Source organism: Miniopterus natalensis, chromosome 3, assembly GCF_054644295.1.
Source record: "Miniopterus natalensis isolate mMinNat1 chromosome 3, mMinNat1.hap1, whole genome shotgun sequence".
Classification (NCBI taxonomy): domain Eukaryota; kingdom Metazoa; phylum Chordata; class Mammalia; order Chiroptera; family Miniopteridae; genus Miniopterus; species Miniopterus natalensis.
This window is the reverse complement of record NC_142083.1, coordinates 40,898,297-40,924,508: the sequence shown is the minus strand read 5'-3', so window position 1 is coordinate 40,924,508 and position 26,212 is coordinate 40,898,297. Positions and strand designations below refer to the sequence as shown.

At 40.0% G+C, this 26,212-nt stretch overlaps 1 protein-coding gene across 1 annotated transcript; it reads left to right on the top strand.

Moving 5' to 3' along the window:
* Positions 1–4,070: 4,070 nt before the first annotated feature.
* Positions 4,071–18,754, top strand: MTX3 (metaxin 3). Its single transcript, XM_016210359.2, has 9 exons — positions 4,071–4,151; positions 4,613–4,682; positions 5,065–5,141; positions 6,313–6,405; positions 6,918–7,100; positions 7,247–7,323; positions 7,814–7,971; positions 9,229–9,317; positions 12,233–18,754. Exons 1-9 carry the CDS (start codon positions 4,071–4,073, stop codon positions 12,341–12,343), a joined length of 939 nt encoding a protein of 312 aa, XP_016065845.1. The 3' UTR covers positions 12,344–18,754.
* Positions 18,755–26,212: the final 7,458 nt, after the last annotated feature.

Here is a 26,212-nt window from a genome sequence, read left to right as displayed (position 1 = left end):
TGACTAGCAGCCAACTTTGCTTTCATATGTATGTAGATTTTACCTTGGGTCTTCCGCTGCTGTCCAGTTTCTTTCCTTCCTTTATCTGTGTCATATTCTTCATGGTCTTATGCCTGACCCTGTTGCTAATACCAATTTCTTCAGTAATCCCTTGCAGATTTTTCCCTCTTTTTTCTGGAGGGAAAGCAGCTATGGGATCCCTTGCAGTTGGATTTCTAACAATCCAGTCAATGAAAAATGCTCAGTGCCAGGCGACTTTCTTCTAATATTATTCAGCAGCATTTCCTCACTTCATCTTCCACAAAACTTTGCTTAACTTAATACAATTTTGGGTTCACAAAGCCTTTCCTCCTACGGTGTCTATGCAACAAGAGCATTCCACCTTCCAGCCACAACAGTGAATCCATTAATGCTGCATTTAGGCTTTTACTCTTCTTTTTTATCTCCTCAAAACTCCATATCCCCAGGCCTTCCGATATCACCAATTCTGGTTCTCAAGTTAGTCAATCAACAGTCTTTCTGATCAGTCTCCAACTTTTTATTGAATCCAGCATCCATTTACTTGTCTTCAGAGTCTTTGCCAGTCATTCCATCTTTCTGCCTTGGCTCATGTAGCATAGTCCATGTGGAATGTTTTGCTCTGTGCCAATCTAAACCCAGTGTACCCATCCTTTAAGGTCAGCTAAAGTCCTAATTCTTCCATTAGGCCTTTGCCAAGCATTGCAGTACATTAAAACCTTTGTCTAAAACCACACTAGACTTGTGATCTGCTTGACAAAATGGTACCTAATCATCTATAGTTACCTCAAATATGCAGGCCTTGTTTTATCAACTATCCCTCTGAAAAGCATGAACATAAGTTTTTATTCCTTGACAGACTACAGTGTGCTGGACATACAGAAGTTGCTTAATGAACTTGTTTAATGGCTTAATACTAAACAAATACTATTGAAACAAGTAATGGCAATATCATGGCATTGATAACCCCAGTCTGAGTGAAACTAAGTTTTTTAATGAATTACTTAGAAGGCTACAGGCAGTATGACATAGTGGCTAAGAATATAAGCCCAGACTAGCTGGGATCAAATCCTGGCCCCATCACCTATTGGCTAGGTGATCTTAGGGAAGGTTAATTAACATCTTTGTGCCTCAATTCCTTTCCTGAAATTACAGAAACAAAACCGTACCTACCACATGAAGTCATAAAAATTCAATGAGTTATACTGGATACTTCAAACAATTTCTGGCATATAGAAATTGCTCCATGAATGTCAACTATTATTAAATGTTCATTACCCATAGAATGATAGTATCTCAGAGCTAAAAGAACCTTTTCTTTATAAGTGAAGGGGTCGAGGAATAAAGGTAAAATGCTTGGCACAAAGTCATATAGCTAATCGGAGACTCAGTCAGGAAACCAGCTGTCCTGATTTCCATTCAGTGTTTGTTTTTTTCCTCCCAAGGACTCTATATTTGGACATGGAATTGAATTATAGAAGTTTAGAGTTGAAAAGAATATTCAGGCTCCCTAGTTCAACTTTCCCATAAGGAATCATACTACATGAGCACTTGCCACAAGCCTGTCATCTTTGCTGATAGCACCATTTCACAGATGCTTAATAACCCAGATAAAAAGATGCTAATAGGACCTGCACCGTGGCTCCCAAGTTAAGAAGTACACGAGGGATAGGAATAGATGCCAAGGTCAGGTCCCCTGAGTTTAGATGACTATCACTACATGAAGTCATTTTTATTGTCCATCTTTTGAAAAATAATTTTTCTTTTTCAGGGAAAACATTGTCTGGAATACTCATTAAAAAGCTGTGATTCAGGTCATCCCACACATACGTGAATGTTTTGCAGATAATTTTGATGAACTCTGAACAATAATACACTTCAGCAACCAGAAAAAGACACAGGGGCCAACAACCCATACCAGGCATAATTTCCAAAGGTTCCAGCTTTCTGTGTGGTTCTCTGGAACAATATTCAGCCTGGTTGTGAAATCAGCTGCACTAGGGTTTTAAAATTCAATCTAGTAAATACTCTCAAGAGGAATTGCAGCAATAAAAGACTGCTATTAAATAGGCACAAATAAACCTGTGAGAAGGATTCTCTTATCAGATGCAATAGCATGCTATTCTCTATCTTAATTCAATGCTAAGAGATTTAATTTCTCTTTAAAGCAAATGAAGTTGCCGTATGTAACAGCAGCAATAAGGAAGAAGGCTGAACTGATGAATGATGTGTCCACAAGGAATGTGCATCTACTTCCACCCCCAACCACCCCCAACCAAGACTCGGGGAATCCACATTCTCCATGTATGATATTTTAAATGCCTGATTGTACTATATGGACTCTGAGCTTTATGGTTTGGAATTTTGACCCTCAAAACAGGGAGATCCCATTACTTGAATCTGAAAGTTGAACTACCTTGTTTACTGAACACTGAACAGTTAGCCTCCAATAATCCCACAGAGGGGGCATCATTCCTGCTTTGTGCTTCCATAGAATTTTATTTTTATCTCTAACTTTACTCATGATAATCTGACTTCTTACACCTAGTTGTATGTCTCCTTTATACACTATAAACTCCTGAGGATAGAATTCATGTATCATTTATCTCTGTATTCTCCCAGAGCTTTACAGTGTCTTGGACACAGTAGCTGCTCAATAAATGTTTTGATATTTAGTTTTAATAATACATATGTTAAGCATTTCCCAATTAAATAGTATTATTAACGGATTCCCTCCTTTGACATAATTTTCCTTCCCATTTTTGAGAACTCTTGCCTTTGAAACCTGACAAAAGGTTTTAGCTGACTGACACTGTAATTTAGATAGATATGTAAACAGTATGGGAGTGCCTAACAATTATTTGCTGAATTGTAACTCTATGAACATTTGCAGAAGTTTCTTTTGAGCTCTCAGTTATTTAAGGGGACCCACCTATCTCAGTTGGACAGAGGAAAGAAAAAAACTGAATGACTAGGAGGGCATCCCAGAACGACTACTGTGCCTTCTGGAAAAAAGATGCAGCACCAAAGTCCTAACTCTAGGACCCTGTAAACATGTTAGGATCATGGCATTCCCAAGGCCTATCTTTTCTTTTTAACAGTTTTTCTGACAAATTGTCAGTTTGATGTTCAAAACATTTAGTTCATCTTTATTAGGCTCACAGATACAACCGGCTCCGTGATTTGCAGGGCCCAGTTGGAAAAAAAAAAAGGAGAGTCAGTTTTAAAAAATTAAGAATTTCAAGATAACAGCAGAACATTAAGGCAAGCTGGGCCCTTTCAAACACAGGGCCCTATGGGACTGCACAGGTGTCACTTCTTTGATGCCAGCCTTGTCCTGTCTTCAAAGAGCTTCCTGCGGAGAAAGGCGAAAGGCGTGCATCTAGGGACAGAGCTGCAAGTCAAGTATGTACGTTAGGCTGCAGGAACCTAGAAGTTCCTAAATTTGTAAATCATCCCAGAGAAAGTGTCAGTTAAGCTCATTTCTGAGGAAGCAATGGCAGGGAAGAAACATTTCGTCCCGAAGGCAGGCGGAATTCACCCGACAAGTGGCAGGAAGAGCTTTACTTTCAAGGAGGGCGCAGCGAGTTCACAGGAGGATGACACAATCGAGACTGGGAGTGGAACGAGGCGAGGCCAAAGACATGGGGGAGAGGCTGAGCAACTCCTACGTGCCTACAGTTATTAAGGGTATGCCAAATTTATTTCCCTCATGCCGTAATTTTAAACACAACAATCTTGTAAATAAACTGGCTTACCTATCTTACACACCGGTTAGTTTAGGATCAGGGTAGTGAGGTTCAAATACTTATTAGGCATCCAAGAAATATTTGAGGAATGACTTAGTGGGTCTGATTTAAGGCCAGGCCTCCTAACTCCTAGGCCAAGGCGATTCTAAACGTGCTTTTCACCCACCTGTGGTCCTCGCTGCATCTCTCCAGAGCCCAAAGGTACCCTCCCCTCCCCTCGCCCCTCGCCCCGCCCCTTATTTTCACCTGCCGGAAATTGGGCTGCAGAAGTCCTTCCGGGTAGCAGAGGTTGGCCCCGGCAAGATGGCGGCCCCCTTGGAGCTCAGTTGCTGGGGAGGGGGCTGGGGGCTCCCATCGGTACACAGCGAGTCCTTGGTGGTGCTGGTGAGGCCGCCTCTCGGGTCCGGGGCGGGAAGGAAGGGGCGGGGCCAGCGGCGGGAGGCCGGCCGGGCGCGGGGCCGGCGGCTCGCGGCGGTTCCCCGCGGGCCCGAGGCCGGCGTGTCGCTGCTCCTGCGGTTGATGCGCTACAGCCTGGCCTCTGACCCATCGCTTTTCCTCGCGCCTCCGAGTTATTCTCATCCTTGCAAAGCTATCTAAGCCGTGCAGCGAAAGCCCGGAGCGGGGGAGGTGCGCAAGCGCGCCCTGCACCCCCGGAATCCTTGGGGGAACGAGGTTCCCGAAAGCCGGGCAGCGGCGCGCGTGCTCCCCCGGCTAGAGATCCGGGGAGGGACGCGCCCCCTGGCTGGCGGCTCAGCCTTCGGGGAACCCGGCTGTGAAGTAAAGCAGCTCTGCAGACATGCATTACGTACTCAGCCTAAAACGTTTTGTTGCAAACTCTGTTTCAGGCTTACGCCAAGTTTTCTGGTGCACCGTTGAAAGTCACTGTCATAGATCACACCTGGAGGGGCTCACGAGGTACAGTGTAAACTTTCAGCTCCCCCTCTGCCCCCTCTAAGCCCCCCCCCCCCCCCCCCCCCCGCCTTGAAGCTCCGAGGCGTAGAGCCGTGGAATACCCTGGGGCTTCAGGCGCTTTCCACCGTGGCCCTGGCTGTGCGCTGCTTATGCTTGATCCTTCCGAGCAGTCCTGCAACGTGCAGCCAAATCGGTGGAAATTAAGAGAAAGGAAATGTTTCTCTCCAATGCTCTTTGTGAAACTGCAAAAAACTAAGATGAGCTTACTCACTTCCCACCTCCAAATGTGCAACTGGTATGCTTTTTAGAGTATTGGAATCTCTTAAGAGGAAAGAAAAATGTTTCCTTGTGTGTAAACTGTTTTTTGGGGTTTTTTTGGTTATAGGAGATGTACCAGTTTTGACCACCGAAGACAACATTGTTTCTCAACCAGCAAAAATACTAAACTTTTTAAGAAAACAGGTGGGTGGTTCCTTTTGAAGAAGTAGATTGTTGATCCCTGCATGTCGCTTTTAAAAACACACACCACATTGTAAGGATTGCGGATTTTTCAGAAATTTCTTTTTGCCAAGTCAGTAGACATTGGAGATACCTGGGGTTTAATATAAAAAGATTTGAAAATGACTGCTCTAACTCATGAGTTGTACTGTGATTTGAAAGTCATAAAGTGACCTATATTCCATTTATATTTTCATGCACTTTGCTTGGATTTTGTTGAAGTTTAGGTATAACCAAGATTCAATTTAGCCATCTTAACACTTATTGATATGATTGTCAGTTTAGTTAGATACTTGCTACACATTTTGTGCTAGGTATGAAATCTGAGATCCTACCAACTAGCAATTATTTATTTTATTCTTTAAAAACACTTAACTGATAGTTGCAGTTAAATGTTTCATGAAATACTGTATTCAAGATATCTGAACATGTAATTATTTTTATAATGTATTCAAAATATATAAACATGTAAAGATTTATATAAATGCAAAAGTTATCATTGGTTTTGCCAATACTTAAAAAAGTTTTTTTTAGAGGGAGGAAGGGAGAGAGAGAAAGAAAGAAAGAAAGAAACAGTGATTGACTGCCTCCCCCATGCACCTCTACCAGGGATCAAACCGCAACCTGGGCATGTGCCCTGACTGGGAATTGAACCTACTGCTTTTTGGTGTATGGGATGATGCTCCAACCAACTGAGCCATACTGGCCAGGGCCACTTTTTAATTTAATTTTTAAAAGAAATCTCATGGCAACAAAATGTAGAACTTTTCTAAATTGGAAGGTTTTCTTTCTTTTTTCATGGGGGAAAAAGTTAGAACACTTTACTTACTGTTAATAAAAATAATAATAGCTTCTATTTAATAAGCTTGTATTAAACTGTTCATTAATTACTGAAGAAGTAGTGAATAAAAAGTCATAACAATTATTGACTTTACTATATGCATGATGCTGTGCTAAGAACTTGACTTGCATTAAGCAGCATTTGTCACTAAATATGTATTTTTCCCCCTTTTAATATCATATTTGCCATTTTTGAGGAAGAATACATAGGAATCCTAATTTATTTAGCTTTACTGATTTGGGATGCTTTTGACTTCTGAGGTTTTTTTGGTTGTTGTTTTATATTTTTCAATAGAAATATAATGCTGATTATGAACTCTCAGCAAAACAAGGGGCAGATACACTGGCTTACATTGCTCTCCTTGAAGAGAAGCTTCTTCCTGCAGTGGTGAGCAGTGGTGAATATTACCATATTTTAATGATCTACTAAAATGTACTTAGTCTGTTTAGAAGGAAAACAATGAAAAAGGCTTAAGAGAGGAAATTTCATTTGTGTATTAATCTTGATTCTTTCATGTTCCTGTAAAACTCAATTCTGTTCTACATTCAAGTAGTATGTAGAACAATAAAATGAAAGATGATGCCATTTTGGAAATAAAAAGTCTTTGTGAAAGATGGAGCTTGTTATTCCATATTTAGAATTGGGTGAACTGGAATCCATTCTTTCAGCAAATATTTACTAAGCACCTACTATGTGCTAGGCCTTGTTCTGGGTACTGGGATATAGTAATCCACAAAACTCACGTTTAAAATCTTGTTTAATCTTTGAGTCTTTCTAACTGGAAAATTTGTACAAAGTCATTTTATACAAAGACATTTATAAAAACTTGCACATCAATTGAGTGATCTTTTTTTAAATAAAAGAACATCCTTGTAGTGTTTTTTTCTCCTCTTTTGCAGCTTCACACATTCTGGGTTGAAAGTGACAATTACTTTACTGTGACAAAGCCATGGTTTGCTTCACGAATTCCCTTTCCCTTGAGTTTGATCCTTCCTGGAAGAATGTCTAAGGGAGCACTGACTAGGATCCTCCTGACCAGAGGAGAGCCGCCTCTCTACCACCTCCGAGAAGTGGAAGCACAGGTATGGTTGTGATTACTGTCAGAGCCAGGGCCCTCCTGAGGAGGGACCTTAAAGGTAGTAGAGATGAACTAATCTATAGATACCTGCCTAAAAAGGAGTTCTAGAGCATCTTTCCTATCTCTGAGATGTAATGTCATCCTTATTAGATATACAGAGATGCCAAGGAGTGTCTAAATCTTCTGTCAAACAGATTGGGAACGTCTCAGTTTTTCTTTGGAGATACGTGAGTGCATTCCCTTAAAAATCATTTTGATGTTGTGCATATATTCAGTGAGCAATTATTTAAAGCAAGTCTCCTTGTCTTCCCGCTCCCCTAATGAGTTTTTCACTTTAAAAATATTTAGTGGATTTTTACTATGGGAAACTGTTGTTGATAATCTAACATTGACTTAATATACTGCATATGTGAACTGAAAACATCTAAGGCTATTTCCACCCTGTCTCCAGTCCCTGTATAACACTTGTGAGTAAAAATGAATCTTAATTTACAACTGAATTTTCTTCTAAATAAAATAAATGGTTAGAGTATAAAAAAACTACCAAGTAAAATTCTACTTGCATCATTATTATAAGCTAAAATGGGCAGTAAACCTTTTAAAGGACTAAATTTTATACTTCAGAATTGACTAATATATTTGAGAATTTTTATTTATTTTTCAATCCAAGTTAATGTTTTCTTGTGTACTTTTAAAAAATCCTGACTTTATTTTTAGGCCTTCTACCTTGGATGCCTATGTGTTTGGTTTTCTCGCACCTCTTTATAAAGTTCGCTTCCCTAAAGTTCAGTTGCAAGAACATTTGAAACAGCTCTCCAACCTGTGTCGCTTTTGTGATGACATCCTAAGCAGTTATTTTAGGCTTAGTCTTGGAGGTAAGCTGGCTCCTCTTCAGCTAATCTTTGTTTGTATAGAGTATCTGCAAATTCTCCTAAGGACGTATAAGCAAGATTCATTACTTATTAAAGAAGTTTGAGGATTGTCTTTAAGTGCTGGTTTATAGTGCTTCAAAAAGTTCCGTTTTTCCAACTTTATCTTTATTTCCATATGTTCTTATTTAAATAGAGAAATGAATGTTTGCCTTTCGTCTGTTCTTTTGGATTTTATACATTTCTTGCTCCTTGGTCTTCTTTAAATATTGCCCCTTTGAAGTGGGTCATTTTCTTCCAAAAGATTAAACCACAGGTATTTATTGAGGTATTTATTAAGATAGCATTTTTCCTAACGCAAATGGGCAAATAACTTTAAATGTTGCTTCTAGCATTTTCCTGCGTGAACAGAAATCAGTAGCAGGTTGATTTTGGTGAGGTACACCCCCATGATTCCACTACTTGAAACTGATTGTATCAGACTAGAGGTATAGTAGCAGAGGGCACCTGTCATTTAGGATATGATTCATTGGGAGTGTGAGGCTTTATGCTTAAGTGATTGGGATACTAAATTCATACTGGGAGAAATTGTCCTTTTAAGAAACAGGAGTTGTAAAGGTAGCTGGCTGAGCGACAAGTTTGTTTTGTGGGTGGTTAGGTGTTTTGTATGTAGGGAGGAGTCAGTAGTTTGGGGTCATGCAATTAAGTAACATCAGCTTTGTTATGTTGAAGCAGAGGTTGGCAGACCTGTGTACAGGATAAATTCAGAAGCATGGGTCCTATGCCAGATTTACCAAATTAGAGTTTCTTAGGGCTACATCTCAGGAATCTGTATTTTTTAAGGCCCTCCAAATCCTGTAGACATCGGGTGGATGCCTGTTTGGGAGTCACTGCCTTAGAAAGCTATCCACAGAGTTGTAACTAAAGACCTGTTTGGAATGGGTGGGGAAAGGCACCACTTATATTTGAGAAGGAAAGGAGGACTGCTGTGCTTTTTTACTAATTACTTTGGCTGGCTGCATCCCATTTGGCCTACAGTGTCTACTCTGTGGACAAATTTAGTCCTTTTGTTTACAGTTTGGTTTTAGAGCATTACTTTCCCACTTAAGTTTGCCTTTGAACCCAGAATGGTTTTTCTCTTTGCCATTTTTTTTTGGAGGGTGGGCCACTGGAGAGGGTGGATAGACTAAAAATTCTTTTAATGTAAACAGCTTTAAAGGCTTTCAAAATCTGTCTTTCTAATTTCTGTCTCTGGCTTCTTAGGCATCTTTCCTGCTGGACAAGAAACGGTAGATGCAAATCTGCAGAAACTCACACAGCTTGTAAATAAGGAATCCAACTTGATTGAAAAGGTCAAGTTTCCTTTTATCAACTTTTAAATAGTAATTTAGTATTTTCCTTTCTGCAGTTAATATTGTAATTTAGGTTATGAATTAACTTTACCTTTAAAAGGAGTTAATTTTTTCAGAAAGCTGTTTAAATGCACACTCACTAAAGTTGTGTAGTATAATATATTATTTTGAAGCCAGAAGTGGCCTGATAGCTTTGGGGAAAGATCTGATGATGGTATTGGGTTTACTTTTACCACACAATTAGTATTTTTCAAGTTAGGAGACCCAAAAGCCTGGCTTTAAAAAAAAAAAAAGACACAAAAACACTTCTTGCTTGTCTGCTCCTGTCTCTGAAAGTTAACATTTCTTGAGATTGGAAGCATCTGTGCTTATCCTTTCTAGTTAATTGTGTTATGATGTCTTGATTTTTCTTCCACATGAACTGTTTTATATTTCTGTTTCCTATCCTTCTTGGTTCTAAATGTTGTCCACATTTTTTATCAGTGTGGATATTTTGCTATTTTGGGGTGTTCATTTGGTGAGAGAGATATTGAGGAATTGGGTAGGCAACAATGGAAATTTCAAGAGTGATGCTAATTGGGAAATTACAAGAGAGTTATGCATTTTTTACCCAAGTATCTGGTAAACTTACTTTTTTCTATATACAGAGAAATAATACTTGATTCTTTCACAAACTTACAGGGCAGTGTAGCCTAATAGCACTAGCTAGCACTGTATTGTATGAGCTTTATATGTGTTATCTCATTTAATCCTCATAGCAGCTCTATGCTTACAGTTCCTCTGTCATCCCCATTTTACAGATGAGGATACTGAAGCTTTGAGAGTAGCTTATGTCACCTGCCTGAGATCATTCAGGTGACAAGAGTTAGGTTATTTGAACCTTAGAAATTGGACTCCAGCATGGGCTTTGCAGCTAGTCAGCTACCTAACTCATGAATGAGACTATATTTCCATTGCTAGTATTACTAGTAGCCAGGTTTATTGCCACTCTCTGGAAAGACAGTTCTGTTTCTCTTTAGAACTTGAGAATAAGTTGTTAGAACTCGAGAAGTAAGTAAAACTGTAAGAGTTCATTATTAAAGTTTGAGTAAGCTGAATAAAATCCTAGTTTGTTTAAATTCTTTGTCCAACCCAGTAAATCTCATGAGATGAAATATATTAAGTGTTAAGTGTGGATAATGGAAAGATTACTGAAACTATTTTAGACACTTCTCTGCTACATGAAGGCTATCCAGGATAGTTTCCATTTTTTGGATGTGGCCAATTCATGACAGACATGTAAACAGAACCACGAAATACTTAAATATGCAGAAAGTGAAACCTGAGGCCCTGTCACCACTTTGTACACTTTATCTCGCGCCATCATCGATATATGAAAGTTTTCTGACCCTGTATCAGCACTCCCTCCGGCCCCTTCATACCTGCTCTAAAGCTTGGTTCACTTCTGCTGTAAGACATTAGAACAGCAAATCCTAATGGCTACTAGCGCTCACTGTTTGGACAGAAAATCTAGAGTTTGGGTTTTTTTTTTTAATTTAAAAAAGAGTTATGTTTCAGGAGCTTAGTTTTTGCAAGGAAAAAAAGACATCTTAACAATTGATTTAAAGAGTACCCCGGAGGTACTTGCTTTCACGGCAGATTAAAAGTTAATCTTTCTATTTTGAGGCTGTTTTCTTTTGCTGTGCAGAACGGGGGGTAATGGGTCATTGGGGAGAAAAAGGGACATTTGTAATACTTTAAACAAAAATAAAAATTATAAAAAGTTAAAAAAAAAAAGTTAATCTTTCATTGTCTTCCCTTTCCTACGAGGCCTGCGTGCCTCTGCCAAAGCATTGCCACTCTGCTCTGTAAGAGCGTCTTGACAAGATAGGGGAAAGTTTTCTTCTGCACATATTCAGAACTCTAAAAAACGTGCATATCAAGTGGGTAACAAGATGCTATATTCTGTTGGTTTTGGGTCTTGATGGCATCTGCTTTCTAGTCTTTTTTAAAGTTAAACTGATACTGAGCTCAGCACCAGGACCGGAGTCTTGTGTTCTGTTTGCAGGGTGCTCTGGTTAAAGGTAGTTTTCTAAGATCTGACTCAGTTCTAAATAATCCCTCTCCTAGTATTTCCAGGGATGCTAATGTACTCCTTAGGGTAAGTCTGAAACCCTGGGGCATATTTTCAGTGTGCTCCATATTGTTTCTCTAGAGCAGACTTAGAACTGATTCAGTGTTTGGAATGCCTCTGGAATAGGTCTAAAGGATTATCCTTGTTTCTGTTTCTTTTCCTAGCTTCCCTTGGTCTAAATACCCTCAATCTGAAAGAGCTGGTCTTTTTGAGGAGTACAGGTCATTTTCATTGAGGCAATGAGGTAGAGTTGAAAGAATAATATGGCTGGAATAAGACCTGGTTCAAACTTCAGCTTTGATACTAGCTTTGCAACTGAATGCAGATTCCTTAACTATTTCGAGCTTCATTTTGCTAATCTGTAAAATTGGGAATAATTGTATGTGCTTTTTTTCCCTTCACAATAGTGTTAGGAAGATCAGATGAGGTATTGTATGTGAACAAACTTGGTAAACTGTGGAGCTTAGTATAGCAGAAGTATTGCTTTTACTATTAGAAGACCTCTTAAACCAAGTGATGCTATGGTTTGAGTTCAACAGAACATTCATTTTGTGGAGTTACTATAAGTTTGTGAAGGCACAAGGATGAGCCGTGTTGCTTTTATACATATACTGAGTCAGCTGGTATTTGAGGTATGACATTTAGAACTCTTAAGAGATTATTTGCAAGGAAAGGGTTTCTCTGGCAGCCCTAGAGACATATGGTTCTGTACTCTTCTAGGCTGTAGTTTGGATGGGAGGCCGCAGTCCGCTTAAGTGGTGCCACAGCCATTAGTCAGATGTACCTTTTGTGCTCTCCACAGATGGATGACAATCTTCGCCAGAGCCCTCAACTTCCTCCTCGGAAACTGCCAACACTTAGATTGACTCCAGCAGCGGAAGAGAGCGATTCCTTACAGCGGCTGTCACCCTGACAGGCAGCATGCTTTGTATCCAAAGTCACGTGATCGTTGCCGTTATCTCTGATACCAAGTGTGTGAAGACAAAAAGAAATGCCGCTATTAGGTACAAGGAAGACTCTAAAGCAAAAGAAACTTTCTACGACATCTATTTGTTAAATTAGGAAGCTTGTATTTTAGCTTGGCAATGCACTTTAAATACCATCAAAGTAAGTACTCAGTGAACTTGAGGGAGAAAGAAAACACACTGTACTGTATGTAAAAAACCTGCCTTAATCTTGGCAGATTTTTGCCTTTGGTTCACGTGTTGCTGACCAAAAGCTACAATTCTGTTCTGAATGTGCACCTTAATTTATTCAAGCTAATTTATTAATTTAGTTTTCTTAGACCAGTATGAATATCTAATATGTATGTGGCCCTTTAGCTGAGGCCTTTTTCTTCTGTTTAGAAATTTGATGCCTATTTTAGACATTAGGAAAAATATATTATCCTAATACTCTATTTACTTCCATAGAAAAGCCTGTATTTAACTGTAAAAGCAATGAGGAATGTGCTTTTAAATTATGCTCTTATAATACTAATCTTTTGAGGGGTTAGTACCATATATAAATATTAAAGGTGGTTATATATAATATTTATCTGACTATATGCACTTCAGTATTACATTAGTGTTTGCTGATATGTTCCATGTAGGTTAGTAAGGGCTCTTTTAGTTTATTGGGTGAATGTGGCAACTTCAGACCTATGTATTTGTAGTAACTCTGGTCATCTCTGTCTGGGATTGATTTGGGGAAAACTGAGTGTGTTGCTCATCCTTATTATGCGAGGCTGTAAAGTCTTAAGGAAACTTGCCCCATTCTTAGACACTACTCAAAAGGAACCCCCACAAGAGTAATAGAAGTACCTACTGTGTGCCAGTCCAAGGCCATCGTGCTGGGCTCGGACCAGTGTTCTTTCATAAGAAGCATATCATGCAGTCAAAAGTTTTATGACAACTAATTATTTTTTTATGTAGTTTAACTACAGTTGAAGGATCCAATGGAATAACTGGGAGTAGCAGTACATTTTAAAGAATATTTTCTATGTATTGGTTGCTGAACTGTTAAAGGATTTGCTACGCAAGTAATTTTACTTATAACAGAATCTTATTTTAGTGGCTGAGGTGCTTCTGTAGTCCTATAACCACTTCTGGGATTTTTAAAATATTGGACCATGTGTTTGTTAGTGTCTTAAAAGATTACTATGGTGCTCAGCAAATCTTATCACATCCTGCAGAAACCCACATGCTAAGAAAACAGCTTTGCAGTCAAGACTCGTCTAATTTGAGCTGAGTGGAGCTCAGCTGTGTTTGACCTGCATCCTCTCATTTTGTTCTGTATTTCGGTATCTATTTATGCAGGAATCTTTAAGTCCTTGTGAATGTTTCTTCTTGAAAGTGAGAAACGGTGATCTTCAAAATCTTGTTCATCTGTTTGGATGCAATTGGGAAAGTAACTAATGAATTTCATGTAAGTTCTGCAACAGGTGGGAGAGTGTGTGTGCACACATTGTTAGTATTCTGCTGGTTTCCAGTGACCTGAAATCCGTATGAATATTCTTTGTTGGAATCATGACCAGAGGACTTTGTTGTCTTCTAGGATTGATGTATGTTGGAGGAGGTTGGTTAGCACATTAACCACACATCTGTTTATGCTTCAGTTAGGGTTACTCATTTTCAGTTAGGATTTGTATTAACATTTCCAAAAAACATTTGAAGTGGCTTAACAATTGTCAAACACATGTAAAACAGGACAATTAAAATTAGTTTTGGAAAAATAAAAAATTTATGGGAGAAAGAGCTGTTCCAACCCTAACAGATTATAAAATTGAATCGTAAATTTAATTCCAAGTTTCTCCATAGGCAAAATAAAAAGATAATCCTAGGTTATGTAAGTTTTTCTGCCAATAAAACTACTAATGTCCATGAATAAGAAAAATGAGGGAGATCATGTTCTTACAGCATACAAACTTGAGCCGATAGGCATACTGTAGTGTTTCATGTGCTGAAGGTTTAATCAAGAGACACCATTTCAAAATAACGAGTATTTGTCCCTTTTTAGTAGAGAAGATGACTGTAAACATGATTTATTTCCTTTTGGTCAATCCTGCTCTGAACTGCCTTTAGCCTTACACTGTATAGGCCACGATGCTTCCAGACTACATTTCCTAAGATGCAAAATGTGATTTCGATAGGTGAAAAGTTCTATGTTGGTTTACTTAGTTGAGCTTTTTTGGCATAAGCCAGCGAGATGCTAGAAAGCTGTCACGGAGCACAAGCCACCGCGGAGATCCCACCACGGAGGAAGTGCTTGGAAAGGAACAGCTTTCCAGACTGGACAGCGAGCTCGTGCTCGGCCTGTCAGGATATGCTTTGTGTAAAGGTTGAGTTTTTTGAGATAAATGGTCCACAGTCTTAAACAAAATGCTGTGACCTGTTTTCTTTTGGAGGTGATGGTGGAGGAGAATATAAAAGGGACTGTGTTTATGTTTATATTTGTTTGTGGTATAGGATTAGAAAATTGGCCAGGTAATTCCCACATGACAAAGATGCCACATCAACTGTCATGAGCCATCCGTAAGACTGACCCTCCTCATAACACTGTAGAAACTGTAAAGGACGTTGCGGGTAGTCATTCCTTCACAGTGCTTTCCCCGCTACCAAGGTTGGCATTGACAAGCAAAACAAATTTCAACTTAGGTACGTTTGTATTATTTTTTGAGTACTAGAAGATTGGAGATTTTACATTAAATCCAAAGCATATTGCTTTCCATTTGTAATTTCTGTGCATTTAATATTGCTAGATATATAGACATGAAGGAATGGGGAAGCTTATTTCAATCAGAGCTGTCATAATTTTCAGAAGTTTGTAAAAGTGGAAGAAAACAAGATATCAAAAGAGGCAAAAATTGGTAAGAGTGATAGTATCTCAGAAAACCAATTTTTTTAAAGGCAGCTTCTTGTGATAAAAGTGTGAAGTCAGTAGTATGTTTTTTTAGAACCTCTTCCAAGAATATGTATTTACTGGGTCTATTATATTTTTTGGTCCTTTAAAACCAAAATATAAATGTTTAAATGCAAAGACAAAAAGCTGAGTGATGGATACATAGGATTTCTCTGTACTGTTTTTGCAACCTGTGAATCTATAATTATTTCAGAATAAAAGGGTTTTAAAAAGTAAATTCAATAGAGTAAATTTATCGTTATCTACGTAAACTATGATTTAAAATTTAATGTTCTAAAGATAGCATCCAGTTTTCAATTCCAGATGAATAAATACATCATATAAGTTAAATATACTGTAATTTATTTTATGTTTGAGTTTAAAGAAACATGCACCTCAGGTTTGGAACAGTCAATTATCTAAAGATCCGTTTTGCCTCACCAGAAAAGGAAAAAACCCAAACCAAGAACTCCTTTTCTGTAGGATATAAAAAGTTCTGTGATCTTACGTTTGTAAGTATATCATTTTCTCCCTATGGCACCTGGGTTTACTCTTGGGGGTAGAGTATTTTACAAAAGGTTCTGTGTCTCCAGGTGGTAGTTGTCCTTCGCTTTGCACGTGTCGCCTCTCTAACGGCAGTGTGAGGGGACGAACACAGCCACACTCTGATGGTGCAGCATGTCTGTGTTTTTTGTTTTAAGCTCACAGGGATTTAGTAATTGACTTTGTCATGGTTTGGTTATTTATATAATTAAAATCCTGAGCAGAGCCACAGAGTATAATTTGGGTGGTGATGATGGTCTTTTGTGTATGTTGTTGGTGTTAGGAATTGTACCTTTTGCCTTTTTCTCTGTTCAGCTCTGTGGAATTCACATTTCAATGCTTCTTAAACATCATTAAGAAATGTGTTGTTAGTTACATGAATCAAAGGCCAGTAATCCAATTATCCTCAAAGGTTTAATTGAAGTTTCATTAGGTCTTCAAAATGCTGATTTTCACAGAGGTGTTAAGACGGAGTTTGTTGTTGTTTTAGTTTTTTTTAAGGGTTTACAAAATAATTTAGCCCAAAACTCTGTTGGGATGTAATGTTTGCTAGGAGCCCAGGTTACCTGCCCTAGACTTAAAACTATTGTGATTGAGGTAGAGAGGTATTCTCCGAATAGAAAATATACAGCAATTATTTGTTGCAGGTGAAGAGACCAATGATGAGAATTAACATTTTCGAACAATGACACAAAAAAGGGTAACTTTGACTTGCACGTTTTTAAATAGAGAGGGGAATGGTCTTTTGTTGTTTGTTTTTTGATAGAATTCAGAGCAAAACAGTGGTCTCTTTATTTGAAAAATACAGGAAAGTAAGTCTTTTTTGTATCCTCATTATTAATTTGAAATTATACCATAAGATTTTTTAAAAACATCTTTTAGTTCCATGGAGAAGTAGTTCCTAAAGGTATTTTGGCAGATTATATTGGTATTACATGAATAGAGCAGAATAAATGTGGGAAGTGTTGGGTTAGACAAAGTTAAGTTACTTCAGGCTTTTCAGAACCTTTCATACGCTATTGTGTGGCTTCAGTCTCCAAGAAGGACCTGTATTTTATTGACGGTTTAACTCATTTATTCTTATGTAGATTTTTTAAAAGTAGGTGTTTTGTGTGATTTGTGTTCTGAGAAATACACCTAGGGGAATGCTACCCTAGAGTGTTTTGTGTTTGTGCTCATTGCACAACTTTCCCATTGGTGCCCCTCCAGCTGGTGATACATGGAAAGAGACAGGTCAGGACTCCCTTGGACCATGAGTTGAGAGAGGGGTGGCTGCGGGTGTGCTGGTTGGTTAGGTAGGCACATGTGAGCCCCTGGTCAGTTGAGCCCCTTTCCCTAGGATCCCAGCCAGTTTGTGAACTGGTGATTTCAGAGAACTAACCAATATGTAGGCATCTAGGAGACAGAGGGAACCAACTTGGAATTCCAGGACAGTCTTCCAAACCGCTTTTGGCTGTGCTTTAAAAGTGCCAAACGGTATTTATAGCACTAAAGTCACATACAAGCTGGTCATTATATATAAAAATATATATATTCCCCCCAAAATGTATATACACACTTTGAATACTTATAAAGGCAGTGTTTATTAAAATACATTTTATTTTCAAAATTGAACTATTATCTAAAGCATGTATACATTTTTGGGGGGACACCCTGTGTATGTGATACACACACACACACACACACACAAAGTATGTATACACACACATATAGTGTGCTAGAAAGTTTACAGTTGCTTTAGGGACAAAGCAAAGGAAGGTTAATGTTTTCAAGTTCTGATCAGCATTCCTGAAGACGTGGTCTAAACAAGGATTGTATGTTTTTGCGTGTATTTTCCAGCATGAGGGTTTACAGTTTTCATTAACAATTCTCAGCAGTTTCTATATGTCCCAAATTTTAAACCTCACTAGCCTCCAAATTTCAGAGGACTAAGTGTGTCTGATTTCCTTTCCAAGCATAAACTAGATGACTAATCAGGCACAAGGAAGCTTTGTCTCCCGCAGCGCATACAGTTGCAGATTCGGAACACCATGCTTTGGACGTGCATTTGATGGAAAGCTTGCCTGTGGGTTTTGAGTTGTGTAATGGGGAACATCTTGCCACGTGAAAAGCAGTTGGACCTTTGTTCTGATTCTTCAGTTTCCTCATGCAAAGTCAGAGAAATGCCTTTTAATCACTGAGTTTATATATCCCAGATCCTTGGAAATCAAGAAAAATGCCGTGCCAGGGTTTGCATCAGTCCTTAGCTAGTCATGTACTACAGAGAAGGAGGCGCTGGCCATTGGTCTTTGGACTGTTGGCGCCTTTTCCTGCAATGCTGGCATCTCTGTTTCTTGGCGAAGGAAGGGTGTACTCAAGCTTTTATGTTAATTGCATAAAGATGAGCTTTATTTCTCTTTTGACTTTATGTCTTATTTTGTAAAATAGGAAATGCCTTTCTATTTTTCTGTCTGTCTTGAAGTGGAAATTCGTGGTGTTTGGAATGTAACTTGAGCTTTCTGGAAGATGGACAGCAAAGAAGATAAATAAGGAATGTATGTGTATACATATATTGGCTTTGTTCCACCAAGCCTATCTTGGAACGATAAACATTTTAAACATCAGTTCCAGTTACAAATACTATAGTTCTGTTATAAACAGTCTTAAAATAAGCAATTTTGGTCATAATTTCAATATTCTAGCTTTGCCTAATGTGAATATATTTTACTCAGAAACTATGTATAAATACCCAGAAGTGGGGATGATGATAATGTTGTAAAGCATTTATTCTGATAAATGAGAAACTGGATATCATGTCAAAATGGCTGTTTTCACAATAAAATCTCAAATTGCCTGGATGTTTATTTAATCCTGATTTGATGTTATTTTTTCCTTGAGGTGAAGTTTTTGGTGAATAACTGGTCAAAAACAGTTATTCAGTGTTCATGTTGGGCTCTTGTCCTAAGTGAACCTCTGCAGGAGAAAGATTGAGAACCAGCGAGATCACTGAGCGCTGCCCATAAATTTGAGACAACTGGATATGGGAACAGGAAGGCAGTGGTGGTGGGGAAGGTAAGGATCTGTCTTACTCAAGATCATCTTGTGATAAAGTTCCTAGTTGTAGAGCAAGGAGAAAGCGACCCTTCTGGTTCTAACTGACGAGACTTCAGGAGAAGGAATGAGAAACTGGTCCATTTCTGCAGGTACGTTAGTCAGCCTGGAACACGCTCGGCTTGTGTGATTAGAAATGAAGACGGCTGTGCATCATCAGAGACATTCCTAATTTCCAACACGGCCAGCTCAAGGCTCCGAAAGTCCTCTCCCAAGTGGGAGAGAGGCGACCATACTTACCCTACTTTTAGGGTAAGCGAGTGAAAAGAAAAGGAAAATGTTAACATCTACGAATACAATTAAGGATTGATTCCTCAGATCTCACTTTGAGAAAGATGGCCCTTTCAAGAATTCCCATTTTGAAAAAGTTAAGAAATCTTTCTGTGTAGAAGAAAGCACGACACTTTCCAAATATCACAGTTAAGACCAAACAGATTTCAGTTTTATTTTAAATGTAAGAAGCAAGCTGACTTATTTGAAGACTGTCAGATTGTGCCTGTTCTGATATGGGTTGTCCCAGTTTTTCCATGAGGGGGGAAATTGCCTTTCTCATCTATGTATTGAGCATGTTTTACATTTTATATTACATATAACAACTAATTCACAGGGTGACTACTGCTAAAATAGTGTAGAAAAAGGTGAGAAGGGGTATATTAGGTGCAGAAATTAAGAGGAAAAAGAACCAAAGAGAAAGGAAGTCTGGATGTGATATAATGGTGGCTTTGGGGAAGAAGAATGGGACATAGGAAGTGGATTTCAGAGTAGAAAGCCAGGCTTACCACAAGATACCAGAATGATGATTCTGAGCAAGTTACTTGTTTCTCGGTCTGCATTACTGTTTATTGCAGTGCAACAGAACAGCTGAATCTGAATGAATGAACATTTTCATGTGTGTGGTTTTTCTTTTAATTATTAAATTTAGAAGATACTAATAGAAAGAGCCCCATTCTACCTCTTATGAATAACCCCTGTTAACATATTGGTGTCTGTGCTTCCAGTCTTACTTTCTATACATTCACAGCATCAGAAGGAGCGAGAAAAGCCGGAGCCAAGGTCCCGGGAGTCAGCAGAGAGGGGAGGGCTGGGCTCCTCAGAAGCACAGCATTGAAATGGAAGCATTGCCGTTTTAGTCCCAGAACTTTAAGGAACAGTCTCTTATAAGCTGAAGTGGCTAAAGGACATTAAATACCTGTGTTCAAGGCTATAACTAGCCCTGAAAAGCCGAGGGATTTTTTTTTTGTAAGGTAAAGATTAAGAATATTAGGAAATGTGACTAGTTAAAGGTATTACATTTTTTGTAAAGTGAGTAACAGTTTTAAAATGACGAATAGTGATTTTCACATATTAGATTCGCAGAGAATAGGAATAAGTGTGTAATATAGTCATATTAAAAATGCTAATAAGTTAACGTAACTTAGAGCTCTGGTACCTCAAGCGGAAGGAAGAGAACGATGTCAGGTCTTGTTTTATGCAACACGCCCTGGACCGTGGGGGGAGGAGGCAGTGGCTCGTAATGAGACTTGCAGATGGCTTTAAATTGAGAGGTATTGTAAACAGCAGGGATGACTGAGAAATGATACAAGAGGAGCTGGAAAGGTTAGGAACATGGACAGGAAATCGAATGATTCATCCTGGGGTAATGCAAGCCAATCTGACATCTGGGGCCAAGTAAGGAGAAATACAGATACACCACGGAAGAGACAAACACGGACACAGTCATCTCAAAGCGGGGGGGGGGGGGGGGGGCTGCCCAGAGGAGAACCAGTGGGTGGGAAGCAAGAACTAATGGGTGGCCCAATGCCCACCACGTGCCCACGCCTGCGATTTGGCGCTTTCCGTGTTGATTTCTTTTGACCAAGGTTAAATTCAGTGCTGTGTAAGAAGCAGAGTTTCTGAGGATGCATTATGCGCAAGAGCCCAGTGCTTAATAAAACAAGAGCTCAGCCTCCCTCTAGTTGATCCAAGTGGCTGTTAGAGCATTAGCAGTATAGAGAGCCTCGTGGCAGCGGCCCGGAATCCCAGGAAAGCTCTCGTGGGAAAGATCACTCGCCACATTGCTACACGGGCAGTTCTTATTCAGAGCGTGTTTCCGAGGGTTCTTGGAGCAGCTTCCTCCAGGCCATCCAGCAGCACGATGGTGGCCCCTGAAACTCCTGGTGAGTTAACACAGGAGTCCAGCTTAAGCCAAAATAAGATGTGTGTCTCCCAACAGCTGCCCACGGGGCGGCCCAGTCCTGTCCATGCCTGTCTCCCTCTCCCTTCCAGTGCCCTCACGTTAACCTCTAGAAACACAGGGCTCCCATCCCAGCCCTTTGCTTGGGTTTCCTACTATCCCTCATCTTCCTCTCTTGCTGTAAAAGTCTCGTGATCATTTGTATCTCCTCTAGATTTCAATAAACTAAGATTTGTTCAAGGCTATAGGTTTGGCCTACTTTGGGAATTTCCAACATTTTTTAAATGGAACCACTACCTCTCATTTTTTTCAGTTATAAGGACTTGAGGAACTGGGTCCCAGTGAGGACCCCATGGAGGTGAGGAGGAAGAGGACCTCATTATTCTAGAGAGGACAAACCTAAGCAGGGGATGTTGACCGTACCATTCCCCTTCCTGAGGAGACCAGAACACGGGTGCAGAGAATATGCTGAAAGAGTGAGCTGGAAAGGAGAGGCGTCAGAGTCGTATCGCTTGTAGTTCCAGTTCTAGCTTGTAAGATATGTTAATGGCTCAACTGGAAGCTTGAAGCTAAATGTATCACCTGTTCCAATAATATTTGCCTTGTAACAAGAGTCCCTATAGCTAAAAAATTTATTCATTTATTCAGCAAGTATTTACTGAGTGCCTCCTATGTTCCAGGCTCTGCTCTTGGTACTGAGGATACATCAGTGAACAAAACAGAGATCTCTGCCCTTGTGGTAATTAAATTATAGTAGGAGAGACAATTGATAATGGACCTAATGAATAAGTAGGTCAGATAATATAGTAGAAAGTGATAAGTGTTATGGGAAAGAAAAAAGTAAAGCAGGATTAGGGGGCTAGGAGTGCTGGGGTTGCTGGCAGGGGGCAGTATTGAGTATGGCAGGGTAGGCTTCATTGTAGAGATGACGTGAACAAAGACTTGAAGGAAGTTGGCCTTGCAGGTATCTGACAAAGAGCCTTCTAGGCATAGGGTACGGGTGGAGCAGTGGTCCTAAGGTAGGGCTTGCCTGGCATGTCTGAGAAACAGCAAGGAGACCAGGGTCTCTGGAGCAGAGTGAGTGAAGGGGAAGTAAAGATGCGGTCCGTGAGCTAAGGGCTGGGAGCAGACCAGGTAAGAACTTATAGGCATTCGTAAGCCTTTGGCTTTTACTAGGAGCCATTTCAGGGTTTTGAGTGAAGAGGTGATATCTCTATTCCTTTTTAAAAGGATTACTTGAGCTGCGGTGCTGAGGATAGGGTATAAGCAGGAAGACAAGTTGTGACTGTTATGGGGCCCTAGCTGAGAGAGTGTGGCGGGTCAGGTGGATTAGCAGTGGTAAGGACTGGGTTCCGATGTATTCTGCAGGCACCATCAGCGAGACTTCTTGACTGATTAGATGTGGTTGTGAGAGAAAGAAGTCAAGGGTGACTTTTGACATGAGCACTGGCAGGATCAAGTTGCCATCAAGTGAGACACAGAAGCTACAGAGTAGCTTTTGAGGGGGAATTAGGAGTTCCGTTTTGACAGGTTGAGCTTGTGATGTCTCAACCATCCAACTGGAGATGTTGAGTAAGCACTTGACTAGGTATGAGTCTGGAGTTCAGGAGATACAAATTTGGAGATACACACTGAAGAGTCATGAGGATACATGGATTGGAAGAATTAATATCATTAAAATGTCCATACTACCCAAGCAATTTATAAATTCAATGCAATTCCCATTAAAATACCAACAGCATATTTCACAGACCTAAAACAAACATTTTGAAAATTTATATGGAACCAAAAAAGACCCCAAATAGCTGCAGCCATCTTGAGAAAAAAGAACAGAGTGGGAGGGATCACATTACCGGACTTCAAACTGTATTACAAAGCCACTGTAATCAAAACGGCCTGGTATTGGTACAACAACAGGCATATAGATCAGTGGAACAGAACAGAGACCCCAGAAATAGACCCACGCCATTATGGTCAGTTAATATTTGACAAAGGAGGCAAGAGCATCCAATGGAGTAAAGAGTCTCTTCAATAAGTGGTGCTGGGAAAATTGGACAGCTACATGCAAAAAAATGAAACTAGACCACCAAGTTTCACCACACACAAAAATAAATTCAAAATGGATAAAAGACTTAAATGTAAGTCACAAAACCATAAAAATCCTGGAAGAAAACATAGGCAGTAAAGTCACAGACATCCCATGTAGTGGAATTTTCACTGATACATCTCCTAGGGTAAGAGAAACAAAATAAAAAACAAATATATGGGACTACATCAAACTAAAAAGCTTCTGCAGGGCAAAAGAAAACAGCCTCAAAATACAAAGGAACCCCACGGTCTGGGAAAACATATTTGCCAGGGATGTATCTGATAAGGGGCTAATTTCCGAAGTGTACAAAGAACTCATACTACTCAGCAAGAGGAAGACAAACAACCCAATTAAAAAATGGGCAAAGGACCTGAATAGATACTTCTCCAAAGAGGACATACGGATGGCCAAGAGACACATGAGAAAATGCTCAACATCGCTAATCATCAGAGAGATGCAAATTAAAACCACAATGAGGTGTCACTTCACACCTGTCAGAATGGCTCCATCAACAAATCAACAAACGACATATGCTGGCCAGGGTGTGGAGAAAGGGGAGCCCTAGTACACTGCTGGTGGGAATGCAGGCTGGGGCAGCCACTATGGGAAACAGTATGGAGGTTCCCCAAAAAATTAGAAATGGAGCTGCCTTTTGACCCAGTGATCTCACTTCTAGGAATGTATCCTAAGAATCCTGAAACACTAACCAGAAAGAATATATGCACCCCTATGTTCATAGCAGCACAGTTTACAATAGCTAAGATCTGGAAACAGCCCAAGTGCCCATCAGTAGATGAGTGGATAAAAAAGCTGTGGCACATTCACACCATGGAATACTAGGCAGCTGTAAAGAAGAATAATCTCATACCTGGAGAGTGTTATGCTAAGTGAAATAAGCCAGGCAGAGAAAGACAAACATCACATGATCTCGCTTATACGTGGAATCTAAAGAACTTAAACTGATGAACAGAATAGAGTCAATGACATGGAAGCATGGATGAGACTGACGAATGTCAGAGGGAGGGAGGAGGGCAGGTGGGTGGAGGGGGAGAGAGTAACCAAAGAATTTATATGCGTATATACACAACCCGAGGACACGGACAATGGTGGGGAGGGGGACTGGGGAGGGGGGTGGGATGGGGTGGAAAGGGTCATTGGGGAGAAAAAAGGACATCTGTAATATTTTAAACAAAAATAAAATAAAAAAAAGAGTCATGAGGATAAAGATGCTATTTAAAACCATGAGACTGAAATCATCAAGGGTTTAAGTCACAGAGAAGAGAAGAAAACTAAGAAATGACATTCTGAACACAGAGATCAGAGAGGGAAGCAGCAATGACGTAGGAGGAAAATCAAAAGGATGTGCCAAGAAAGAGGGAGTGACTGACTGCAGTGATGGGTCACGTCAGACAGGACTGAGACTTGACCCTTGGATTTACCAAAATGGAGGTGGTCTGCGGCCTGGATGAGCAGGTTCAGTGGAGTGCTGGGTAGGAATAGAGCCCCACGAGACCAGGAGGAGAGGGCTGGGAAGGGTGAGAAGAATGATGAATAGGTTAATTGCAAGCAGCATGACGGAGCTGGGCAAGACATCGAGAAGTAAAAATGCCTTCACCTGGGGCCTTGAGCTCCCAGCCATCTGCTTATTTATGTATATTTATTATAGCTGCAAATCAAGTCAGCATGCAGCCAGCAGTGTTGGGCTAGGTTGTTAGAAAATCTTCCCCATGAACAGATCTGAATGGGTTTAACAGAATCTGTCAAGGGATTTTTTCATTTATTACAAAAATATTGCGATTTGAAACATGGGCTTTCCTCATAATGATGAGCGAAATTATTTTCTTTTGTAAATAAGGTCTAGCATAGTAACACTTTTATATTTAGTTAAACCAAGTCAATCACTGGAGCATTTTCCTCTTTGTCTGGAGGATTTCAGCCTCTGTGGTTTAGGTAATAGAATTTGTTTCCTCTACCCAGGCCTGGGGCCCAGAGAACTGAGTCCAAATGAAGTCAATCTGCATGCTTATTTTCCATTTGAGCTACTTAATGACTGTGCGCATTCATTGGGGGACAGGATGCGAACATATTTGAAAATTAAAGGGTTATCACCACAGCAAGCACTGAGGATGCTGTGTAAAGCCTAAGTACATGTTTGGGAAAATGTTTAAAGGCACAGACTAGTCTGAGAATGAACCAGAAGCCCGGTGTCATCCTTTCTCTCGCCCTCTCTATCTACTCACCTAGTCCCTTCTGTTTCTCACTGTGGTTGTCACTCCAATCTGAAGGGCTTCTCTTCCCCAATGGCCTTTTCTATCCGGGTCCCTGCTGCAGGTACGCCATTGGCCTCCCAGCTTCTGGTTTTGCTCCTTTCCACACCATTTTCCATTCCATTCAAGAGTGATCTTTCTAAAATAATCATGATACACTCTTGTTTAATACCTTTTAATGGCTCCTCGTTGTTACCAGGTCTAAGCTCCTTAACACAGCTTACAGGACATCTCATCATCTGGCTCAAGTGTAACCATGTCCTGCTCTGTCGTCCCTGCTGCCTTGAAGATCCAGCCACCAAAAGCACCAAATGTCCTGCACTTTCTTGTAAATCTTTGAATGAAGAGGCTCCAGTGAGTAATAGAAGAAGCCACAGAATCAATTTAACAGGACTAAACCGAGAATCAGATTCTTGGGCCTCACTCAATGGCAACGGAAGAGAGGGGGCCTTTGTTTCTCTGTTCCCATGTCTCTCCACCGGTCTGCGGTGCGTGCCTGACAGCTCGGCATAAATCACGCGTTCCCTTCTTTGCTCAGCTGCGAGAAGGGTCATGGCTCAGTCCTTGAGTTATACTTTACTCATTTCCTTTACACACTGTTTGTCTTTTTTATTCCTGGTCTTTAAATATTGCCTGTCTTTCAAAGTCTTCAGCCGAGGGATCTCTTCTAAGGCCACGCTCCTATCTGAAGATGTCCCAAAGTCTGCAGCAATCCCAAACTTGGATCTAAAGCTGAACTCT

Coding starts and splice junctions, on each gene's coding strand:
- MTX3 (XM_016210359.2), top strand. CDS start 4,071: ATGGCGGCCCCCTTGGAGCTCAGTTGCTGGGGAGGGGGCTGGGGGCTC. Junction 6,406..6,917: donor AGAAGCTTCTTCCTGCAGTG/GTGAGCAGTGGT, acceptor CCTCTTTTGCAG/CTTCACACATTCTGGGTTGA. Junction 9,318..12,232: donor AATCCAACTTGATTGAAAAG/GTCAAGTTTCCT, acceptor TGCTCTCCACAG/ATGGATGACAATCTTCGCCA.